This window comes from Coregonus clupeaformis, chromosome 25 (genome assembly GCF_020615455.1).
Source record: "Coregonus clupeaformis isolate EN_2021a chromosome 25, ASM2061545v1, whole genome shotgun sequence".
Classification (NCBI taxonomy): domain Eukaryota; kingdom Metazoa; phylum Chordata; class Actinopteri; order Salmoniformes; family Salmonidae; genus Coregonus; species Coregonus clupeaformis.
In genome coordinates, this window is record NC_059216.1 from 6,490,717 (window position 1) to 6,514,278 (window position 23,562).

Consider the following 23,562-nt stretch of genomic DNA (forward strand, 5'->3'; position numbering starts at 1 on the left):
TTCTCTTCTCTAAATCTTCGGATTATGGTGGACACAGTGAATCTACTGATGTTTGGTTGTACCCTTTGTCCAGCCTCTCTCATGCTCATACCATGGACAAGAACATGGTCAATCACAGTAGCTCTGATTTCATCAGATATTACTGTTCTTTGTCTTCGCTGACCACCTCGACCACCTCGACCTCCTCTCACACGAACTCTTCCTCTCAGATTTCTATCCATTGTAGGGCCTCACAAACCAGTGCTCTTTGAACTGGCTTACTGTATATGTTCCCTCACATCATTAGCCACAAGTGTGATCAATTTTGAGTTGTTGTGTTCAAGTGGTGACACCTGTGCTCTAATTGTGTTTGACTTTTGTCACCTGTGCTCACCATTATGCAGCACGGGTGCATCACAATGAAAATGTGTTGGCAAGTTATGTCTAAACAGGTGAAAAGTGCTTATGGTTTTGCCAAAAGAGTGATTGATTCAATCAGTGGGTTCAGGCAACTGAGCATTTGGTTCAGACAATAGGGTTTAGTGTTTTAGCAATTGAGAAAACTGTAATAAACCTTTATAATCAAAGTACAGTGTCAGCGGACTCCTTGTTCTCACAGCATCTCAGCATCGTTTTCTCGACACTACATTAAACACTACCGTTCAAAAGTTTGGGGTCACTTAGAGATTTCCTTGTTTTCCATGAAAACATACACGAAATGAGTTTGAATAGGAAACATAGCAAAATGCATAGGAAATGTAGTCATTGACAAGGAAAGAATGATTTTGAATAGAAATAATAATTGTGTCCTTCAAACTTTGCTTTCGTCAAAGAATCCTCCATTTGCAGCAATTACAGCCTTGCAGACCTTTGGCATTCTAGTTGTCCATTTGTTGAGGTAATTTTAAGAGATTTCACCCCATGCTTCCTGAAGCACCTCCCACAAGTTGGATTGGCTTGATGGGCACTTCTTACGTACCATACGGTCAAGCTGCTCCCACAACAGTTCAATAGGGTTGAGATCCGGTGACTGTGCTGGCCACTCCATTATAGACAGAATACCAGCTGACTGCTTCTTCCCTAAATAGTTATTGCATAGTTTGGAGCTGTGCTTTGGGTCATTGTCTTGTTGTAGGAGGAAATTGGCTCCAATCAAGCACAGGGTATGGCATGGCGTTGCAAAATGGAGTGATAGCCTTCCTTCTTCAAGATCCCTTTTACCCTGTACAAATCTCCCACTTTACCTCCACCAAAGCACCTTCAGACCATCACATTGCCTCCACCATGCTTGACAGATGGCATCAAGCACTCCTCCAGCATCTTTTCATTTGGTCTGCGTCTCACAAATGTTCTCCTTTGTGATCCAAACACCTCAAACTCTTCCTCTGTCCAGTGTCTGTGTTCTTTTTGCCCATCTTAATCTTTTCTTTTTATTGGCCAGTCTGAGATATGGCTTTTTCTTTGCAACTCTCCCTAGAAGGTCAGCATCCCGGAGTCACTTCTTCACTGTTGACATTGAGACTGGTGTTTTGCGGGTACTATTTAATGAAGCTACCAGTTGAGGACCTGTGAGGCGTCTGTTTCTCAAACTAGACATTCTAATGTATTTGTCCTCTTGCTCAGTTGTGCACCGTGGCCTCCCACTCCTCTTTCTATTCTGGTTAGAGCCAGTTTGCGCTGTTCTGTGAAGGGAGTAGTACACAGCGAATAGTTCTTGGCAATTTCTCGCATAGAATAGCCTTCATTTCTCAGAACAAGAATAGACTGATGAGTTTCAGAAGAAAGTTCATTGTTTTTGGCCATTTTGAGCCTGTAATTGAACCCATAATTGCTGATGCTCCAGATACTCAACTCGTCTCAAGAAGGCCAGTTAGTCGGGTTAATGCGGTAATCAGCAGGGAGTTGCAAACGGTACGTTACCTCATTAACCCTCCTCAGAACTTTAAATGGCCCCACAAACTGCAGGCTCAGCTTCCGGCAGGGCAAGCGGAGAAGCAGGTTCTGGGTGGAGAGCCAAACCCGGTCGCCTGGAGAGAAAACAGGTGCCCCTCTGCGGTGGAGATCCCATAGTGCCGGAAGAAGCGTAAAAAGAGCCTCCGCAGTTTGCATGGCCGACGGGAGCCTAGGCACAGGAAGAAGGCGACAAGCTTTGGAAAACCGGTCCACAACAACGAGAATGGTGGTGTTCCCCTGGGAGGGGGGAAGGTCAGTGACAAAGTCCACCGAGAGGTGAGACCAGGGTCATTGTGGAACCGGCAGGGGAAGGAGCTTTCCATAGGGAGGTGTCTGGGTGTCTTAGACTGGGCACAGATGGAGCAGGACGAGACGTAAACCCTGGTGGGCCACCAGTACTTTTCAGTCAGGCAGGCGATGGTATGGCCTATCCCAGGATGGCCCGACACAGGCAGCGTGTGCGCCCAGGAAAGGAGGCGGTCCCACACACCCATGGGCACGTAGGCGCAGTTCTCCGGGCACTGTGCAGGTGCGGATTCTGTACGCAGGGCCTGCCGTATGTCGCCGTCCACATCCCACACCACTGGCGCGATGATACGGAATGGAGGGATGATGGGGGTCTCCTCTCCCTGCCTCTCCTCTGTGTCATAGAGGCGAGACAGGGCGTCCGCCTTCACGTTCCTCGAGCCTGGCCTATAGGAAAGCGTGAATTGGAACCTGGCAAGGAATAGAGCCCACCTGGCCTATCTCGGTTTAAGCCTCCTCGCTGCCCTGATGTACTCCAGGTTGCGGTGGTCCGTCCACACCAGGAAAGGGTGTTTGGACCCCTCCAGCCAGTGCCTCCACACCTTCAGAGCCTTCTTGACCGCCAAGAGTTGCCGGTCCCCTATGTCGTAGTTCCTCTGGGCGGGGCTCAGCTGTTTGGAGTAGAAGGCGCAGGGTCGCAGTTTTGGAGGGGTTCCGGTGCCCTGGGACAGCACTGCCCCGACTCCTACTTCGGAGGCATCCACCTCGACGATGAAGGGGAGTGAGGGGTCAGGATGTGCCAGCACGAGAGCAGTGTTGAAACGTGCCTTCAGCGCCTCGAACGCCCTCTCCACCTCCGCCTTCCAACGAAGCCACTGGGGACCTCTTCTCAGAAGAGAGGTAAGAGGCGCGACCACCATGCTGAAGCCCCGGATGAACCTCCGGAAATAGTTGGCGAACCCCAGGAATCGCTGGACTGCTTTCACAGAGTTGGGGATGGGCCATGACCTGACTGCGCTGACGCGTTGCTCCTCCATCTCCACTCCCTCCATGGATATGAGGTAGCCCAAGAAGGACACGGACCGCTGGACAAACAAACACTTTTCTTGTTTGACATAGAGATTATGCTCCAACAGTCTTCCCAGCACAGACCTGACTAACAAGACATGCTGGGCTCGGTCAGCAGAATAGACCAAAATGTTGTCTATATAGACCACTACACCCCGTCCCAGCATGTCACGAAACACTTAGTTAATAAAGCCCTGGAAGACTGAAGGAGCATTAGACAGGCCAAAGGGCATTACGAGATACTCGTAATGCCCCGTGGTCATGGAAAAGGCTGTTTTCCATTCGTCGCCTGCACGTATGCGCACCAGATTGTAGGCGCTCCTCAAGTCCAGTTTCGTGAAGTACTGCGCCCGTGCATTTTTTCGATGATGGTTGGGATGAGGGGTAAAGGATAGCTGAACTTAACGGTGGCTTTGTTTAGTGTTCGATAATCAATGCAGGGGCGCAGTCCCCCATCTTTGTTCTTAACAAAAAAGAAGCTTGAGGAGGCTGGTGACGTAGAGGGGCGGATAAAACCCTGCTGGAGGCTCTCCTGTACGTAGGTCTCCATGGCCTCGGTCTCCACGTAGGAGAGGGGATAGACGTGTCCTCTTGGGAGGACTGCGTCAGACAGCAGGTCAATGGCACAGTCCCAGGGGCGATGAGGAGGCAGGCGTGTAGCCTGGGTCTTAGAGAAAACCCGGTCCAGATCCTGGTATTCCTCCGGTAAATTCACTTGAGTGGCATGGTCCAGACTTTCCACCATAGTGGTGTTGACAGACACCGCGAGACACCTCCCCTGACCAACCCAGCAGTCTCCTCTTGGACCAGGAAATAACAGGGTTATGCCAACTCAACCAGGGGAGGCCTAAAACAACGAGGGTGCATGGGGGTGTCTATAATCAAAAAGGTGATCTGTTCTAAATGAGTGTCGTGGGTCAGCAGAGAAACGGGAACAGTGATGTGATGTACGAGCCCTGTCCCTATTGGACGATTATCCAGGGCTCGAACCGGAATGGGTGACTGTAGGGGAATCAAAGGAATGCGTAATGCAGTGGCCAGTGCGCTATCTTAAAGATTCCCGGCAGCTACGGAATCAATCAGAGCTAACGGGAGTGAGGGGCTAGAGTATTCAGGGAATTTAATGGAAAAACACACTGGTTGAGTTGACAGAAAAGGAGAGGAGATATTGCATCCTCCTTGGGTTGGAGCAGGGGAATTCCCTGGCTTGTCACCTCCTCGCCTCTTAGTGGATAGAGGGCAGGTCGGGGAGAAATGACCCCTGAGCAGAGGCCCAGATTCCTCCTTCTCCTACGCTCTGCCTCGGGCAAACGTGCAGAGCCCACCTCCATCGGCTCTGGCCACTGAGCAGGTGTAGCCATGGGCTCCGGATTCCACGCAGGTCTTCGTCGGGCCCGCAGGAGGTTGTCCAACCGGATCGCCATGCTGATGAGCTGGTTGAGTGACAGGTTGTCATCACGGCAGGCTAACTCCATCTGTACCTCCTCCTGCAATCCGCTGTGGAAAACGGTGACCAGAGCTGACTCGTTCCATCCGGTGGAGGCCGCGATGGTCCGGAACTCCAGGGCGAACTCCGAGGCGGTCCTAGATCCCTGGCGTAGTCGGAGTAGACGCTCACCCCCCTCTCGGCCCTCCACAGGATGATCAAACACCGAGCGGAAGAGGAGGGTGAAGCGCTCGTAGGACTCGACCTCGGGTCAGACCGCGGCACCTCAGTCCAGGGCCCGTCCAGTCAGTGCCGAGATGACTGTGGCAACCCTGTCTCTCCCGGAGACAGCCTCAGCGTAGCGAGCGAGGTACAGGTCGGATTGCAGAAGGAATCCCTTGCATCTCGCTGGCGCGCCATTAAAGCTCTCCGGGAGGGACAGGGGTATTCCGCGGACCGGCTCAGATGGGATGGAGGCAGGTAGTGGTGGTGTGGGGGCTGGTGCCGGAACCGGTGCTGGAGACTGGAGGAACTGCACTTTCCCCTCCAACCACAGGATGGTTGCCAGCACGCTGTCCATGGCACTGCCGAGTCTGGAGAGACAGTCCTCGTGATGCTGGACTGTCGCTACGATGGTCGCCAGCTTGACCTTTCCCGCTGTCTCCATTTTTATGGGTTGATTATTCTGTCACAATGTATAATGATTAGAAGACAGGCGCAGGAATATGTATTAGGGTTTTTTATTACTCCACCCAACACAAGGTACATCATGAAAAACGACAGGGACGAAGCCAAAAACAAACATGTATATATATAACACAGGGATGTAACCCAAACAAAAGAGCGAGGTGTAAACCTCCAAACAATACACGGGACGAGACCCGTAATACCAAGAGCACAATATACGGTACTCACAAGACCAACAGACATGGGACAATAATCGACAAGGACAATGGGGAACAGAGGGCACATACAGTGGCTTGCGAAAGTATTCACCCCCCTTGGCATTTTCCCTATTTTGTTGCCTTACAACTTGGAATTAAAATGGATTTTTGGGGAGTTTGTATCATTTGATTTATACAACATGCCTACCACTTTGAAGATGCAAAATAATTTTTTGGGGTGAAACAAACAAGAAAAAAAGAAAAAAAAAAAGAAAACTTGAGCGTGCATAACTATTCACCCCCCCAAAGTCAATACTTTGTAGAGCCACCTTTTGCAGCAATTACAGCTGCAAGTCTCTTGGGGAATGTCTCTATAAGCTTGGCACATCAAGCCACTGGGATTTTTGCCCATTCTTCAAGGCAAAACTGCTCCAGCTCCTTCTAGTTGGATGGGTTCCGCTGGTGTACAGCAATCTTTAAGTCATTCCAAGATATTTAAATGTTTCCCTTAAACCCCTCGAGTGTTGCTTTAGCAGTATGCTTAGGGTCATTGTCCTGCTGGAAGGTGAATCTCCGTCCCAGTCTCAAATCTCTGGAAGACTGAAACAGGTTTCCCTCAAGAATTTCCCTGTATTTAGCGCCATCCATCATTCCTTCAATTCTGACCAGTTTCCCAGTCCCTGCCTATGAAAAACATCCTCACAGCGATGATGCTGCCACCACCATGTTTCATTGTGGGGATGGTGTTCTCAGGGTGATGAGAGGTGTTGGGTTTGCGTCAGACATAGCGTTTTCCTTGATGGCCAAAAAGCTCAATATTAGTCTCATCTGACCAGAGTACCTTCTTCCATATGTTTGGGGAGTCTCCCACATGCCTTTTGGCGAACACCACACCAAACGTGTTTGCTTATTTTTTTTCTTTAAGCAATGGCTTTTTTCTGGCCACTCTTCCGTAAAGCCCAGCTCTGAGGAGTGTACAGCTTAAACTGGTCCTATGGACAGATACTCCAATCTCCGCTGTGGAGCTTTGCAGCTCCTTCAGGGTTATCTTTGGTCTCTTTGTTGCCTCTCTGATTAATGCCCTCCTTGCATGGTCCGTGAGTTTTGGTGGGCGGCCCTCTCTTGGCAGGTTTGTTGTGGTGCCATATTCTTTCAAATTTTTAATAATGGATTTAATGGTGCTCCGTGGGATGTTCAAAGTTTCAGATATTTTTTTATAATCCAACCCTGATCTGTACTTCTCCACAACTTTGTCCCTGACCTGTTTGAAGAGCTCCTTGGTCTTCATGGTGCCACTTGCTTGGTGGTGCCCATTGCTTAGTAGTGTTGCAGACTCTGGGGCCTTGCAGAACAGGTGTATACATACTGAGATCATGTGACCGATCATGTGACACTTAGATTGCACACAGGTTGACTTTATTTAACTAATTATGTGACTTTTGAAGGTAATTGGTTGCACCATATCTTATTTAGGGGCTTCATAGCAAAGGGGGGGAATACATATGCACGCACCACTTTTCTGTTATTTATTTTTTAGAATGTTTTGAAATAAGTAATTTTTTTCATTTCACTTCACCAATTTGGACTATTTTGTGTATGTCCATTTAAATTACAGGTTGTAATGCAACAAAATAGGAAAAACGCCAAGGGGGATGAATACTTTTGCAAGGCACATACTAATCAGGGGGAATGTACCTTGCCCACTCCCCTCCCCATATCCCAGTTTGTGCCACCCATAAGTGAGAAACCTACATGCCAAGTATAGACCAAATATTGTGTTCCCTACAGGTTACAGAAAAGAGCAGAAGCGCTGAACTACCCGTTCAGAACTACTTACGTTCAGGTTATGGAAAATGTGCTATTTTAGTATTTCTCCAGTAGTTTTCCTTAAGGAGAAAGCCTCCACTTCTATGTCAAAGATAATAAAACAAAAACAGTATAGTAAATACTACAGTAAGGTCCGCAAAAACACTACAGTAAATACCACAGTATACTACAGTCCTCAAAAACACGGCAGCAGGTAGCTTAGTGGTTAAGAGCGTTGTGCCTGTTACGAACCCCGTGGCTCTAAACATCTAGGGTGGATGGACATGAGACCCGTAACATAAATTCATGTAAATTATAAGTGTGACATGGAATAGTGAGAACAAATAAGACACAACTACCATGAACTACCGTCAAACACAAAGTGTTTATTTATGAACACACGGTAAGGGTTTGGGAAAAAGGGCTGAGCAGGACCCAAGAAATGAAACAATAGTGTAAAACCCCCTAAACTGATCTAGCCTGCCTAACGAACCGCTAGGCTACTGCTACCATACAAAAATACAGTGGGTGGTCCGCTCAGGTCTAACTGGTGTTTATAGACAGATTTCGTCCTACGGGTAATGTACGCCCAAGGGCATCTAGCTTAAACCCCCCTTTCCCAAAAAACACACAAAGCTACTAAACAGGGTAATCATCAACTAGCGAGTACACAACACACAGGACACCACCGTGTCCATACTCACATATGGCAAAAAGTCTCTCTCTCCTCCAACAAACACAAGTCTGGTTTTTATAAAATGGGATGTGTGATTGAACAAACGAATAACAGGTGGTGCAATTAACAGGAATGTTCACTGATTGGTCCAATCAGCAGACACCTCAACGACCACCAATCAGGAACATACAGGACACCTGTGATTAGGGCAGAAAGAGTAGAAACACACAAAAACACAGGATACCTGTATCCGTAACACTCCCACCCTTAAAAGAGCAAACCACAATGGTTTGCGACACACGTACTATCACAACCCCCAAATTCACAAATCATCCTACCGGGATAAAAAAAAACCTAGATCATTACACACGAGACAAAGCATCTGCCAACACATTATCCAACCCCTTTTTGTGGCGGATCTCCAAATTATAATTTTGCACGACAAGTGCCCAACGCATAAGGCGTTGGTTCTGGTTGTACATCCGGTGGAGAAAAACTAAGGGGTTATGGTCAGTATACACTACCACTGGTAATGCACTGGAACCAACATAAACTTCAAAGTACTGCAGAGCTAACAACAAAGCTAGAGCTTCTTGTTCAATGGTGGAATAGTTTGTCTGACATTTGTTAAATTTCCGTGAAAAATAACAGACAGGATGGTCCACTCCACTCTGGTCTTGCTGCAGTAGAACAGCACCAGCACCTCTGGCACTTGCATCTACCTCCAGTTTAAACGGCCGCTCAAAATCTGGCGCAGCAAGAACAGGAGTACTACACAAGAGTGCTTTAGCAGTGTTGAAAGCAGTACAACAATCTTCAGACCATACAAATTTTCTCGCCGGACTGAGCAAATCCGTTAATGGAGCAACTACCGCAGAGAAATTTTTACAGAAACTACGGTAGTAGCCAACCATCCCTAAAAACGGCGTAGCTCTCTTCTGGTGGTAGGTGCGGGAAATGCGTTTATAGCTGAGACCTTGGCATCTACAGGGCGCACCTGACCATGGCCGACCTGTTTACCAAGATAAGTAACAGTAGCCTTCCCAAACTCGCACTTTGCTAAGTTCAGGGTTAGAGAAGCGGTTGCTAGACGTTCACACACTACCCTTAGAGTGTTAACATGATCAGACCACTCAGTTGAATAAATGACCAGATCATCAAGGTAAGCACTACAATTAGGAACTCCAGCCAATACTGTGTTAACCAGGCGTTGGAAAGTGGCTGGTGCGTTCCGCATCCCAAATGCCATGACAGCATATTGTAGGAAGTGATCTGGGGTCACAAATGCAGAGATGTCGGAGGCACGTGGGGTTAACGGCACCTGCCAGTAACCTTTAGAAGATCTAATTTGGTTACATAGGTAGCAGCACCAACAGTATCAATACAGTCATCCAGTCTGGGTAACGGGAACGAGTCGGGCACTGTGACAGCATTGACTTTCCGATAGTCCGTACATAATCTGGATGTCCCATCAGGTTTAGGAACCAGAATGCACGGAGAACTCCAAGGACTTGAACTTGGCATAGCCAGGTTATTCTCCAGCAAATAACCGACCTCACCCCTCATTATCTTTCTCTTAGCGACGTTGACACGATAAGGATGTTGCTTGATAGGTGCAGCGTTTCCAACATTAATGTCATGTTCTAACACATTTGTACATGTAGGAACATCATTAAAAAGACATGGAAAGCTGTGTAATAGTCTCACAATATCATCTGACTGTCTGTCCGTTAAATGAATCAGGCTTGACGGGAGAGACAGCAGCATCTCTGAATTGGGCAATCTAGCACACTGCTGCTGAGTATTGCGCAACTCCAAACCATCTCCGTCCACATCATTAACATGACCTCCCACTACAGCCGTAGCAGCAACAGAGACAGCCGACTCGGCCAGTTTCTCTGGACTGTCTACCTGAGTAACGGGTCTGTTGTGGTATGTCTTCAACATGTTAACGTGGCACACCCGAGATTGGCGTTTTCTATCAGGAGTCTGTATCACATAGTCAGTTTCAGTTAGTTTCTTTTCAATGACATAAGGACCAGAGAAACGTGCTGACAATGACGCTCCTGGCACAGGCAACAACACAAGAACTCCGGTCACCTGGCTGCAGTGAACGAGAAACAGCCTGTGTGTCATAGTGTCGTTTCATCCGTTTCTGTGAGGAAGACAGCGCTTCCTTTGCTAGAGCACAGGCAGCATGTAGGCGCTCACGAAAGCGACTAACGTAGTCCAACACATTTTCTTTCACACACAACTCTTGTGACAAAAACTGATCCTTAAGGACTTTCATAGGTCCTCTCATGGTGTGTCCAAACACCAGTTCAGCTGGGCTGAACCCTAGGGATTCCTGTACTGTCTCACGGACAGCAAACAACACTAGAGGAACTCCCTCATCCCAATCTTTCTCAGATTCCAAGCAATATTTACGGAGCATAGACTTCAGGGTCTGATGCCAACGTTCAAGCGCACCCTGAGACTCTGGGTGATATGCGCTTGACACACGGTGTATAACTGACAAGGATTTTAACACTTGTTTGAAAAGTTTAGAAAGGAAATTCGTACCTGATCAGTTTGTATCACCTTAGGTAATCCAAAAGTTGAGAAGAATTTGATCAACGCTTTACTCACCACCGGAGCAGTAATCCTTCGCAGAGGAATGGCCTCTGGGTACCTGGTGGCCACACACATAATTGTCAACATAAACTGGTTACCAGATTTTGTTTTTGGTAATGGTCCAACACAATCAACCATCACATGTTCGAATGGTTCACCTATGGCCGGTATGGGACAAAGAGGCGCGGGGAAATAACCTGGTTCGGTTTCCCAACTACTTGACAGGTGTGGCAAGTCCGACAGAACTGAGCCACATCTTGTTTTAAACCAGGCCAAAAGAAATGTCGCAAAACACGATCATAAGTCTTGGTGACTCCCAGATGTCCGGACCACTGGTGATCATGAGCGAGGGATAAAACATTTTGTCGAAAGGCTGTAGGAATCACTATTTGGTAAACAGCATTCCAATCTCCGCCAGCGTCAACATGGGATGTCCATTTACGTATGAGGAGATTACCATCAATGAAGTATGCCATGTTTTTCTTCTTTAGCTCGTCTTTTGAGACAACACTAGAAAAACATTTAGCCAGGCTAATGTCAACCTGTTGGTTAGCGATCAGCTGCTCACGAGTAACTGGTAACTGTATTGCTTCAGCAACAAGTTCCACATCCTTCTTCCTTTCTCTGGGCTGTTGGTCAGACTGCACCAGCTTACCAGAGGTAGCACCCGAACTATCCTCTGGGTCACACTCTCTGAATAGAATCGTGTCTGACAAATCTACCACTTCACCCACTTGTCGTGCTTGAGCACGTGTGACAGCACAAGCGGGGAACACATCTGGATAACCCTGTGCCAGCTCCTCGGAGAGAGACTGGTCACTTTTATCCAATACCTCCAATATGGGTATTACCTTTCCTCCGGCAATATCATTGCCCATTATAAATGTCACACCTTTTACTGGCAACATAGGACGTACGCCCACTCTGAACAATCCACTGACTAACTCAGAGTGTACGTTCACAAAGTGCAATGGCACTGGGACGAAACCCATTTCAATTCCTTGTACTAACACACTGGAACCACAATATGTATTACTGGACAAGGGCAACACATCAGCTAGTATGAACGACTGCGCCCGCACCAGTATCTCTGAGGATTCTAACTGGACACTGAGACGCTTCATCATCTGATATAGAAACAAACCCCTCAAAAATGAACGGTTCATAACTGTGATCTGGGACAGGGCCTTTCAAACCACATTCACTATGAGGCTTCTGTCTTGATTCCGGCCCTACAACCGCATGAATCAGCCCAACACCCGTTGGCGGCCTGGCGTGCTGAGGCATCCCCGGGTTTGCGTTTTAGCAGAAAGCAATCATTAACTATATGTCCCACCTTATGACAATAGAAACAGTGACGCACATCTTTTGGGCGCGCTGGATGTACTGCTGGTCGACTAGGATTAAAAGTTAGCAACTCCGCAGCCCGGCTCTCCGTACGAGCCGAAAACACGCTCTTATGCGTCAACACAAACTCGTCTGCCAATACAGACGCTTCCGACAGTGAGGATACTTTCTGTTCGTTCAGATAAACTACAATGCGTTCCGGTAAGCAATTTTTAAACTCTTCTAACAAGATTAACTCCCGTAGAGAGTTAAAATCAGTTACTTTACTAGCACTGTGCCATTTGTCAAACAGATTTCCTTTGTCTCTAGCAAACTCCACATAAGTCTGAGTAGGAGACTTTTTATGAGACCTAAATCTCTGTCGATATGCCTCAGGAACAAGCTCATAGGCACGAAGAACAGTAGCTTTGACCACTTCATAATTCAAACTGTCTTCAAGAGGTAGCGCTGCCAGAACCTCTTGGGCTTTACCTGTTAGTTTACACTGAAGTAATAGGCACCATACCTCTTCGGGCCATTTCAATGCTACCGCTATACGTTCAAACACACTGAAATAGGAATCAACCTCTGACTCCCTGAACACAGGTACCAAGGTGATCTGTCTACTAATATCAAATGTAGCAGACGACACCGCTGGTGAGGCTGGCTCACTAGCAGGCATAGTATGAGCAGAGACTAACCTCGCTGTTTCTGCCTCTAGTTCCATTTACGCATCTCCAGTTCCATCTTACGCGTCTCCAGTTCTTGATCAAGCCTACGCTGCCTCCAGTTCCATCTTACGCGTCTCCTGTTCTGCCTCTAGCTTACGCGTCTCCTGTTCTGCCTCTAGCTTACGCGTCTCCTGTTCTGCCTCTAGCTCCATTTTACGCATCTCCAGCTTGTCTTGCCTGATTTGTGCCCGCTCTTCCGCCTCCATTTGGAGCCGTGTCGAGCGGACATCCATCCTGGCATCACTGTCAGTCAGTGGGGAGAGTGGGTCATAACGGGGCAATGTGGCTGGAGCCTTAGCCTCGTCCTCAGACACTGATGGGCTTACAGGAACAGCAACCACATCCCCTACAGGAGCAGCAGACTCAGGCGGCGGTAACTCAAGCACTCGCTCGTTTAACAATATCGCTAACACTACTTCCCTAACTTCTGCTTTCACTAAACCCCTCGGTATGGGTACAGAAAAGTGGTCAGCCAAAGCCTGTAGATCCACTCTACGGCAATTATCAAAAACCTCCCACGTAGGGTTTTCCAAAAACGCCTCCAACTCAAAAGTAGCCATCCTACTAGCAACACGAGCCGTCGACTACTGAACACACAAAAAAACAGGTAGTTACAGCTGCTAAGCTCAACACTGAACCAGACACTAACTAATTTACATGAGTAGCATGGGATAGATAGGATCCCAGACGAGCCCCCACTTTATGTTACGAACCCCGTGGCTCTAAACATCTAGGGTGGATGGACATGAGACCCGTAACATAAATTCATGTAAATTATAAGTGTGACATGGAATAGTGAGAACAAATAAGACACAACTACCATGAACTACCGTCAAACACAAAGTGTTTATTTATGAACACACGGTAAGGGTTTGGGAAAAAGGGCTGAGCAGGACCCAAGAAATGAAACAATAGTGTAAAACCCCCTAAACTGATCTAGCCTGCCTAACGAACCGCTAGGCTACTGCTACCATACAAAAATACAGTGGGTGGTCCGCTCAGGTCTAACTGGTGTTTATAGACAGATTTCGTCCTACGGGTAATGTACGCCCAAGGGCATCTAGCTTAAACCCCCTTTCCCAAAAAACACACAAAGCTACTAAACAGGGTAATCATCAACTAGCGAGTACACAACACACAGGACACCACCGTGTCCATACTCACATATGGCAAAAAGTCTCTCTCTCCTCCAACAAACACAAGTCTGGTTTTTATAAAATGGGATGTGTGATTGAACAAACGAATAACAGGTGGTGCAATTAACAGGAATGTTCACTGATTGGTCCAATCAGCAGACACCTCAACGACCACCAATCAGGAACATACAGGACACCTGTGATTAGGGCAGAAAGAGTAGAAACACACAAAAACACAGGATACCTGTATCCGTAACAGTGCCAGTAACCGAAAGGTCACTGGTTCTAATCCCCGAGCCGACTAGGTGAAAAATCTGCCGATGTGCCCTTGAGCAAGGCACTTAACCCTAATTGCTCCTGTAAGGCGCTCTGGATAAGAGCGTCTGCTAAAAAAATAAAGTAATTACTATAGTATATACTACAGTATTTATACTATAGTTAACTGTAAATACTACAGTATACTACAGAAAATACTGTACTAAAGTATTCACTGTAGTGTTTTTGCAGACTTTAGTCCACAAAAACACCACAATGAATACTAAAGTATTTATACCATAGTATACTACAGTATTTGTATGTGGGTGAATCCATTGTCTGTCTGTATGTTATGTTGAATATCTCTGTGGCCTCATCTTTACAGCTGAGATATCTGCTATTTGTCAAAAGAAGGTAAGGCCTGAACGTTGGTGCATTCATATGTGTCTGTGTTTGCTCGTTTTTGTATTTGTTTGTGCTCTCATCAGTTCATGCAGAATTCATAGTAGTATATTTCATGGCTAAAAATACATGGCTAAAAATGAGTACCCCTTTCTTCTACATATTAGACCAACAAGTGAAGTAGAGTGGTGGAGTGGAATTGTTTGCTAGTTTGTTTGCTTTTTTGGATGGCTTTGCTTACCTAATCATGGACAGTGGCTGTGCCGCCCTTGCTATGTCGTTGCTGGTTAATGTGTTGGTTAATATATACAGTATCAGTCGAAAGTTTGGACACACCTACTCATTCAAGGGTTTTTCTTTATGTTTACTATTTTCTACATTATAGAATAATAGTGAAGACATCAAAACTATGAAATAACACATATGGAATCATGTAGTAACCAAAAAAGTATTAAACAAATCAAAATATATTTTATAATTTAGATTCTTCAAAGTAGCCAACCTTTGCCTTGATGACAGCTTTGCACACTCTTGGCATTCTCTCAACCAGCTTCATGAGGAATGCTTTTCCAACAGTCTTGAAGGAGTTCCCTCATATGCTGAGCACTTGTTGGCTGCTTTTCCTTCACTCTGCGCTCCAACTCATCCCAAACCATCTCAATTGGGTTGAGGTCGGGTGATTGTGGAGGCCAGGTCATCTGATACAGCAATCTATCACTCTCCTTCTTGGTCAAATAGTCCTTTCACAGCCTGGAGGTGTGTTTTGGGTCATTGTCCTGTTGAAAAACAAATGATAGTCCCACTAAGCGCAAACCAGATGGGATGGCGTATCGCTGCAGAATGCTGTGGTAGCCATGCTGGTTAAGTGTGCCTTGAATTCTAAATAAATCTCAGACAGGGTCACCAGCAAAGCACCCCCACACCATCACACCTCCTCCTCCATGCTTCATGATGGGAACCACACATGCGGCGATCATCCGTTCACCTACTCTGCATCTCACAAAGACACAGCGGTTGGAACCAAAAATCTCAAATTTTGACTCATCAGACCATAGCACAGATTTCTACTGGTCTGATGTCCATTGCTTGTGTTTCTTGGCCCAAGCAAGTCTCTTCTTCTGATTGGTGTCCTTTAGTTGCGGTTTCTTTGCAGGCCAGATTCACGCAGTCTCCTCTGAACAGTTGATGTTGAGATGTGTCTGTGACTTGAACTCTGTGAAGCATTTATTTGGGCTGCAATTTCTGAGGCTTGTAATTCTAATGAACTTAACCTCTGCAGCAGAGGTAACTCTGGGTCTTCCTTTCTTGTGGCGATCCTCATGAGAGACAGTTTCATCATAGCACTTGATGGTTTTTGCGACTGCACTTGAAGAAACTTTCAAAGTTCTTGAAATGTTCCGTATTGACTGACCTTCATGTCTTAAAGTAATGCTGGACTGTCATTTCTCTTTGCTTATTTGAGCTGTTCTGGCCATAATATGGACTTGGTCTTTTACCAAATAGGAATATCTTCTGTATACCCCCCCCCCTACCTTGTCACAACCCAACTGATTGGCTCAAACGCATTAAGAAGGAAAGAAATTCCACAAATTAACTTTTAACAAGGCACACCTGTTAATTGAAATGCATTCCAGGTGACTACCTCATGAAGCTGGTTGAGAGAATGCCAAGAGTGTGCAAAGCTGTCATCAAGGCTATCACGTTTCAGGAGAAGACCCAGATGCAGACAAGTGTCGAAGTAACAAAAGTTTATTACAAAAACAGGGGGCAGGCAAACAACAGGTCAACGGCAGGCAGAGGTCAGTAATCCAGATCAGAGTCCAAAAGGTACAGAACGGCAGGCAGTCTCAGGGTCAGGGCAGGCAGAGGTCAATAATCCAGGGTGGTGTGACAAGGTACGGAACGGCAGGCAGGCTCAGGGTCAGGGTAGGCAGAATGGTCAAAACCAGGAAAACTAGAAAACAGGAACTTGAGAAAGACAGGTGCAAGGGGAAAACCGCTGGTAGGCTTGACGAAACAAAACGAACTGGCAACAGACAAACAGAGAACACAGGTATAAATACACTGGGGATAATGGGGAAGATGGGCGACACCTGGAGGGGGGTGGAGACAATCACAGACAGGTGAAACAGATCAGGGTGTGACAAAGGCAAAGTGTGGCTATTTGAAGAATCTCAAATATAAAATATATTTTGATTTGTTTAACACTTTTGTAGTTACTACATGATTCCATATGTGTTATTTCATAGTTTTGATGTCTTCACTATTATTCTACAATGTAAAAAATATTAAAAATAAAGAAAAACCCTTGAATGAGTAGGTGTGTCCAAAATGTTGACTGGTAGTGTATATATATATATCATGCCTTCATGCCAACATCCACCCAGTGTTTACCAATGACTAGTAAAAGTGCTTTATTTGATTTGAGGAGAGGAGAGAGGTAACCACTTGTGTCTTTTCAAGTGCTGTAGAAAGAAACACTATGCTAGCCTGCTACAGGCTACAGGGGCCTAAAGTGGAACACTACCTTCATTACTTGTCGGATGGATGGCCCAGTCTTAATGGAACTGGCAGGGCATGATGTTTGTTCCGGAGCACAGTCCCAAGGACATAAAAGTGCCCCCTTGGTTCCCACAGAGACTGACATACAAATCACATTTCTCAGGTAGTGGATCAAGCTGAGCAGCCACCCAGGTTTGTCATAGGAAACAACTGTCCTCCATCCCAGTTCATCCAGCAGCAATTTTAATCCTCACACAGCCTTTTAAATAGGCTTTGTCCCACTGCAGAAAGCTCTTTAAACTCTTACCTGGACCCATGCCAGCTCTCTCATTACTAGCACATTGTTGTTCTATCTGAGAGGTGATTGCTAGTTACAGCTAGACTAGGGTTTCCTTCACAGTGCTCTGCAGTTACAGTATAAAACACTCATATACTGTGTAGAGTATAGTCCATTAACCAGGTTTTCAGCATAATGTGCAAGAAGTTACGGATTGCATGCAGCTGTGGTTTTTTGTTGAAAGACAGAATTGTCCGTTTTATGTTTTTGTAAAGAACAGAGAAAGAGGGGGAAGGGAGGAAGAGAGGAAGGAATCAGAGAAGGGGAAGATCTGTTAATTTGATAGGTGGTAATGCATCTCTGTAAAGCTTTCAGTGGCTGATCAGATTAAACCAATCCCCAATTGCCACAATTTTTTTGGAGAAATGAGACACCATAGGGACATGTACATTATCTATCTAAGAATGTTGCTATCTGTCCCGTGGCAGCGTATACATTAGTATACACACACAAATATACTCAAAAGTGAAAGAACACCTCATTCATTTAATTTGGCATGTCTAAACATCAATGTATTTATTGAGTCATGTGAGTATTTTAGCTCATTTCTACTACATATTCATCATCTCCAGCACCACCCCAACATCAACATATGTGAAAATTGCACATTTCTATGTTTTGTAGTAAAAAATATAGAGGAACTGAGTATACAAAACGTTAAGAACACCTGCTCTTTCCATGACATAGACTAACCAGGTGAATCCAGGTGGAAGCTATGATCCCTTATTGATGTTTCTTGTTAAATCCACTTAAATCAGTGTAAAGGAAGGGAAGGAGGCAGGTTAAAGAAGGCTTTTTAAGCCTTGAGACAATTGAGACATGGATTGTGTATGTGTGCCATTCAGATGGTGAATGGGCAAGACAAAAGATTTAAGTGCCGTTGAACGGGGTATGGTAGTAGGTGCCAGGCGCACCAGTTTGTGTTAAGAACTGCAACGCTGCTGGGTTGTTCACACTCAACAGTTTCCCGTGTGTATCAAGAATGGTCCACCACTCAAAGGACATCCAGCCAACTTGACACAACTGTGGGAAGCATTGGAGTCAACATGGGCCAACATCCCTATGGAACGTTTCGATGTGCATCGTCTGATTTTAACCAATTATGAGTAGGCATTGCCAACTAATTGTCTACTAATTGGTTGATGATGTCATTGGAAACACTTATCTTCCTCTATCTTTTTACTACAAAACATAGAAACACCATTTTCAAATATGTTGATGTTGTGGTGGTGCTGGAGATTAAGTTGAAAATGTTTGAAATTTCCCCTTAAATGGTGCAAACAGTTGAGATTTCTGTAGCCTAAATAATTAAGATTCTTATATTTCCTAAGTTGATAAATGATACGAGGAGTTGTTGTCCTCTCATTGCCCCCGCTCTGTCTTGTAGAACTGTAGCTCTCATGTCAGGAGGGCGGTTGTCACCTGCTTCTCAGCTGGCTGCTGTGGGCGCCATGGCAACCGGCCCGTCCGCTACTGCAAGCGTTGCCATGTCAACCACCACAGCAGCGAGGTGGGGGCTGCGGCGGAGACCCATCTCTACCAAACCTCTCCCCCTCCCATCAACACCCGCGAGTGTGGGGCAGAGGAGTTGGTGTGCACTGTGGAGGCTGTTATCAGGTAAACACCACAGCATCACAGACAACACAGGCAACCAACCGTATGCTTCACAGTAGCACTGTATTCAACCACAGTCATCTTTCTCTCTATCACTATCCATCTCTCTATCTCCCTCTGTCTTTCTGTCTGTCTCATTCTTGATTCCCCCTCTCTCTCCAACCATCTGTCAACGTCAGCCTACTGAAGGAGGCAGAGATCCACGCGGAGCTACGTGAGTTTGAGCTGAACAGGCGTCGTCAGATGGGCCTGTCTGCCTCCCACCACTCCCTGGACAACATCGACTTCGACAACAAGGAGGACGACCAGCATGACCAGAGGCTCCTCAGTCAGTTTGGCATCTGGTTCCTGGTGCGTGGCTCGCTGGTCTATCACTCACTATCGCAGTAGTGAGATTAGGATGTTGACACACCTGTCTGGGCTTTTATTACCAGCCCTTCATAGTGCAACATTATATGACAAAAAAAATGTATGCACTCACTAACTGTAAGTCGCTCTGGATAAGAGCGTCTGCTAAATGACTAAAATGTAAAACATGTAAACGTAATGCTTTAACCGTATCTCTCTCCAATCTTGGAAGCCCCTGACTGACCATGATACCCCGCATCCTTGCCCCCACCTCTGTAGGTGAGCCTGTGCACCCCCAGTGAGAACACGCCCACAGAGAGTCTGGCGCGGCTGGTGAGCATGGTGTTCCAGTGGTTCCACTCCACAGCCTACATGATGGACGACGAGGTGGGCTCCCTGGTGGAGAAGCTCAAACCCCAGTTCGTCACCAAGTGGCTGAAGACCGTGTGTGACGTGCGCTTCGACGTCATGGTGATGTGCCTGCTGCCCAAGCCGGTGGAGTTTGCCAGGGTGAGGAGGAGTGGGGGAGGGGTGGAGAGGGGGAGGTGGAGAGGTGTTGGAGGGTTAAGGTGGTTGAGCTTCAGGGAGTGTTCATGAGGGGTTGTAGGGTATAATGGTGGGTGTAGGGTAGTATGAGTTTAGGACTGTTTTTCTAGGGACAATGCACACTGTAGGGACAACGAGTGATGGTTGTGTTTCTTGGTGAATATCCCCCATGGTTATAACTGACCTTGTGTATGTGTCTATGTACTCATATCCCCAGGTGGGGGGTTACTGGGATAGGTCTTGCAGCACAGTGACCCAGCTGAAGGAGGGGCTGAACCGGATCCTGTGCCTGATACCCTACAACGTAATCAGCCAGCCGCTGTGGGAGTGCTTCATGCCAGAGTGGCTGGAGGCCATCCGGACTGAGGTGCCTGACCAGCAGCTCAAGGAGTTCAGAGAGGTGCTCAGGTACTGTATACTGGACTTCCTCCAAGTCGCCCAGTTCACTGTACCACCTCCTCTACGTCAATGGGTTCCTATGGTTACTGTTGATGCAGAAATTATTTTCTCTTATGAGAAAAATAGAATGTTATGTGAAATGTAATGTGACTATGTGAAACACACAGTCATAGGTAGACAGTGAAAACAGACTTGTTTAGTTACCATTGTTACACCTGAGAGAGATGCTATACTAAGCCTCAGCTCTAAAAGCATGTCCCCACCTCTCCCCTCTGTTCTCCCTGCAGCAAGATGTTTGACATTGAGCTGTGCCCTCTGCCCTTCTCCATGGAGGAGATGTTTGGGTTCATTAGCTGCAGGTTCTCAGGCTATCCAGCCTCTGTGCAGGAGCAGGCTCTGCTCTGGCTGCATGTGAGTATAAGGCCTGTGGCTTTTTATGAGTGTCCATTTCATATCGAGTGGTTGATTTCATGTGTGAAATGAACAAGTTGTCATGATGTGTGAGTGCCTGGGCAGGGGCTCTACTGAATATCGAACTGGGTCACACGGCTAACATGAGACCGGAGTTCTGAGAGGGAGAGAGGAGGGATTTTGCTTTTGATTCCATATGCACTCACAGCCTGCTGTCCTATTTGTACATGGATGGGTTTTCAAGTTTTCTGTCACGACTGTGATTACAGAAACCAAAGTAATTCAATCTGACGATATAGGTCACATTCAAAGCAGCACTAAAGGAGTATGTGTACTACATTCTAGTGTCTTCTCTTTTGCCTCTCTTAATGTCTCTGTTGTTTGTTTGTGTGTTTCATATGTGCGTGTATAAACCTATTTTTGTCATGAATGTGTCTTGTGGGTGCGTATGAGTTTGGTGTGTATCTTTGTGTGTTCTCTTGTGTGTTTGTGTATCTGTTGGTGTGTGTGTGTTTGTGTGTATGTGTGTCTGGATGGACTCAGGTGTTGTCAGAGTTGGACATTGTGGTGCCTCTGCAGCTGTTGGTTGGGATGTTCTCTGATGGGGTGAACTCTGTGAAGGAACTGGCCAATCAGAGAAAGGCTCACATCTCAGCTCTAACTGGGGAAAATACTGAGCCTCGGAGGGTGAGATATCATACTATGTCATCAACTCTCATGCAAAACAACCTCAATGCCACAGAAATAAGCTCTTATTGCTCATATATTTCCTCTCTCTCAATGAAACAGTAACAGCAGAACAAATGAGCTCAGGACAGATACAGTTTACATCCACAATAGGAAAATGCTTGTTATCTAGCTACCCTCTATTGTCAACCATCCACAGGCCTGTGCGTTGCCATGGTAACTGCTGAAGTCTAAATATAGTCCTGTTTAAGGGGCTTAATTGAGTTTTGCCATCGTTCAGATTAATAATTGAAAGTTAAAGCCTTCAGCTCATCTATCCACAGAATATTTCTAGTATATTTCTACACCTGAATACACCTTGATAACTTGGAGGGTAGTTCTCAGGATAGTACAAATATGAAACAATTTTTTGTTTGTGTGCGTGTGTTTGTGTGTGTGTGGATGTGTGTGTGTTTGTGTGTGTGTGTGTGTGGGTGTTTGTGTGTGTGGGTGTGTGTGTGTGTGTTTGTGTGTGTATGTGTGTGTGTTTGTGTGTGTGTGGGTGTGTGTGTGTTTGTGTGTGTTTGTGTGTGTGGGTGTGTGTGTGTGTTTGTGTGTGTTTGTGTGTGTGTGTGGGTGTGTGGGTGTGTGTGTGTGTTTGTGTGTGTGTGTGTGTGTGTGTGGGTGTTTGTGTGTGTGGGTGTGTGTGTGTGTGTGTGTTTGTGTGTGTATGTGTGTGTGTTTGTGTGTGTGTGGGTGTGTGTGTGGGTGTGTGTGTGTGTGGGTGTGTGTGTGTTTGTGTGTGTGTGTGTGTGTTTGTGTGTGTTTGTGTGTGTGTGGGTGTGTGTGTGTGTGTGTGTGTGTTTGTGTGTGTGTGGGTGTGTGGGTGTGTGTGTGTTTGTGTGTGTGTGTGTGAGTGTGGGTGTTTGTGTGTGTGGGTGTGTGTGTGTGTGTTTGTGTGTGTATGTGTGTGTGTTTGTGTGTGTGTGGGTGTGTGGGTGTGTGGGTGTGTGTGTGTTTGTGTGTGTGTGGGTGCGTGTGTGCATGATGTCCCTAGGAAAGCGTGGTTTCAGATCCAGGCCGTCTTGGGCAACACAACACCCTGAGCCCATTCCCTAGTCCGTTCCGGAGCCCATTCCGGAGTCCCCTGCACTGCAGCCCCTTTAAGAACCTGGGCCATGCTACGGGACACTGTGCCCTGGACCTGGACTGTGAAGACGATGACATGAACCTGAGCTGCTTCATCCTCATGTTCGACCTCATCCTCAAACAGGTGGCCAAGTCTTTGAGCATGAATGTGCATTTTGTTTGTGTGCTGAATGGGTGTGTTTGTTTGCATGTGAGCAAGGAAGTGTGTGCTGTATATGAATGTATTATTTTGAAGGTCGGAAGGCACATTCCAGACATGGGTTCATTTATACAGTACTGTTTGTTACATTTTACAATGCCTCATTGAATATGTCAGCGCCACCAAGTTGAATTCCGTCCCACTTTCTATTTCTGTGGGTTCTCCTGTTCAACACGTTGTGTTGGTTCCTTGTCCAGATGGAGCTTCAGGATGACGGTGTGATGCTGGTTCTGGAAAGCAGCCTGGGGAAGGACATCGTGGGCATAATCAACAATGTTTTCCAGGCCCCGTGGGGGGGCTCCCACACCTGTCAGAAGGACGAGAAGGCCATGGAGTGCAGCCTGTGCCAGTCTAGCATCTTATGCTACCAGCTGGGCTGTGAGCTCCTGGAGAGACTCACCCCCAGGGAGGAGATACATCTGGTGGTGAGACACACATGCACACACACTCCTGTAAAAACAACATGAAGGATGTCCTGAAGCGTCCCAATAGTTTTTCAGTGGTTGGTAATTCTTACTGTATTTGGTTGTCAATAGACATTATTGTGTCTTCCCTATAGGAGCCAACAGACGGCTTGGAGGACACATTGCTGTTGCCTCAAGTTTTTGGACCAGAACAAGGGACAAAGGGAAGGACAGAGGAAGGGGACAACCCTGCCAGCACACACACTGACAACCCTACCAATCAAAGTGACTCTCCTGACAACCCACGTATGTATCCATGGTGACCTAAGGCTTGGGTTGGAAGGGATTTGAAATTAGTACAGAATGTCTCAATGCATTGATACAAATCTGATGAAACACAAGCAGAACAATGCTCAGTTGTGTCGGTGTAAACACCTCATTATTATAAAAATCCCAAATGTATCGTATGACCTGAAGCCAACAAAT

The 23,562-nt window shown here is 46.5% G+C and overlaps 1 protein-coding gene across 4 annotated transcripts in view; it reads left to right on the forward strand.

Annotated features, from left to right (window-relative positions):
• The window catches only part of LOC121539326 (protein unc-79 homolog), a 59,056-nt gene that overhangs the window by 11,860 nt on the left and 23,634 nt on the right, over nucleotides 1-23,562 (forward strand). For all 4 annotated transcript variants that reach the window (XM_041847729.2, XM_041847731.2, XM_041847730.2 and 1 more), the window contains exons 11-20: nucleotides 14,485-14,513; nucleotides 18,728-18,957; nucleotides 19,134-19,305; nucleotides 19,582-19,812; nucleotides 20,066-20,256; nucleotides 20,535-20,658; nucleotides 21,202-21,345; nucleotides 22,382-22,597; nucleotides 22,870-23,097; nucleotides 23,232-23,382. In XM_041847729.2, the coding sequence (XP_041703663.1) occupies nucleotides 14,485-14,513; nucleotides 18,728-18,957; nucleotides 19,134-19,305; nucleotides 19,582-19,812; nucleotides 20,066-20,256; nucleotides 20,535-20,658; nucleotides 21,202-21,345; nucleotides 22,382-22,597; nucleotides 22,870-23,097; nucleotides 23,232-23,382 (1,716 nt within the window). The remainder of the gene's footprint in view (nucleotides 1-14,484; nucleotides 14,514-18,727; nucleotides 18,958-19,133; nucleotides 19,306-19,581; nucleotides 19,813-20,065; nucleotides 20,257-20,534; nucleotides 20,659-21,201; nucleotides 21,346-22,381; nucleotides 22,598-22,869; nucleotides 23,098-23,231; nucleotides 23,383-23,562) is intronic.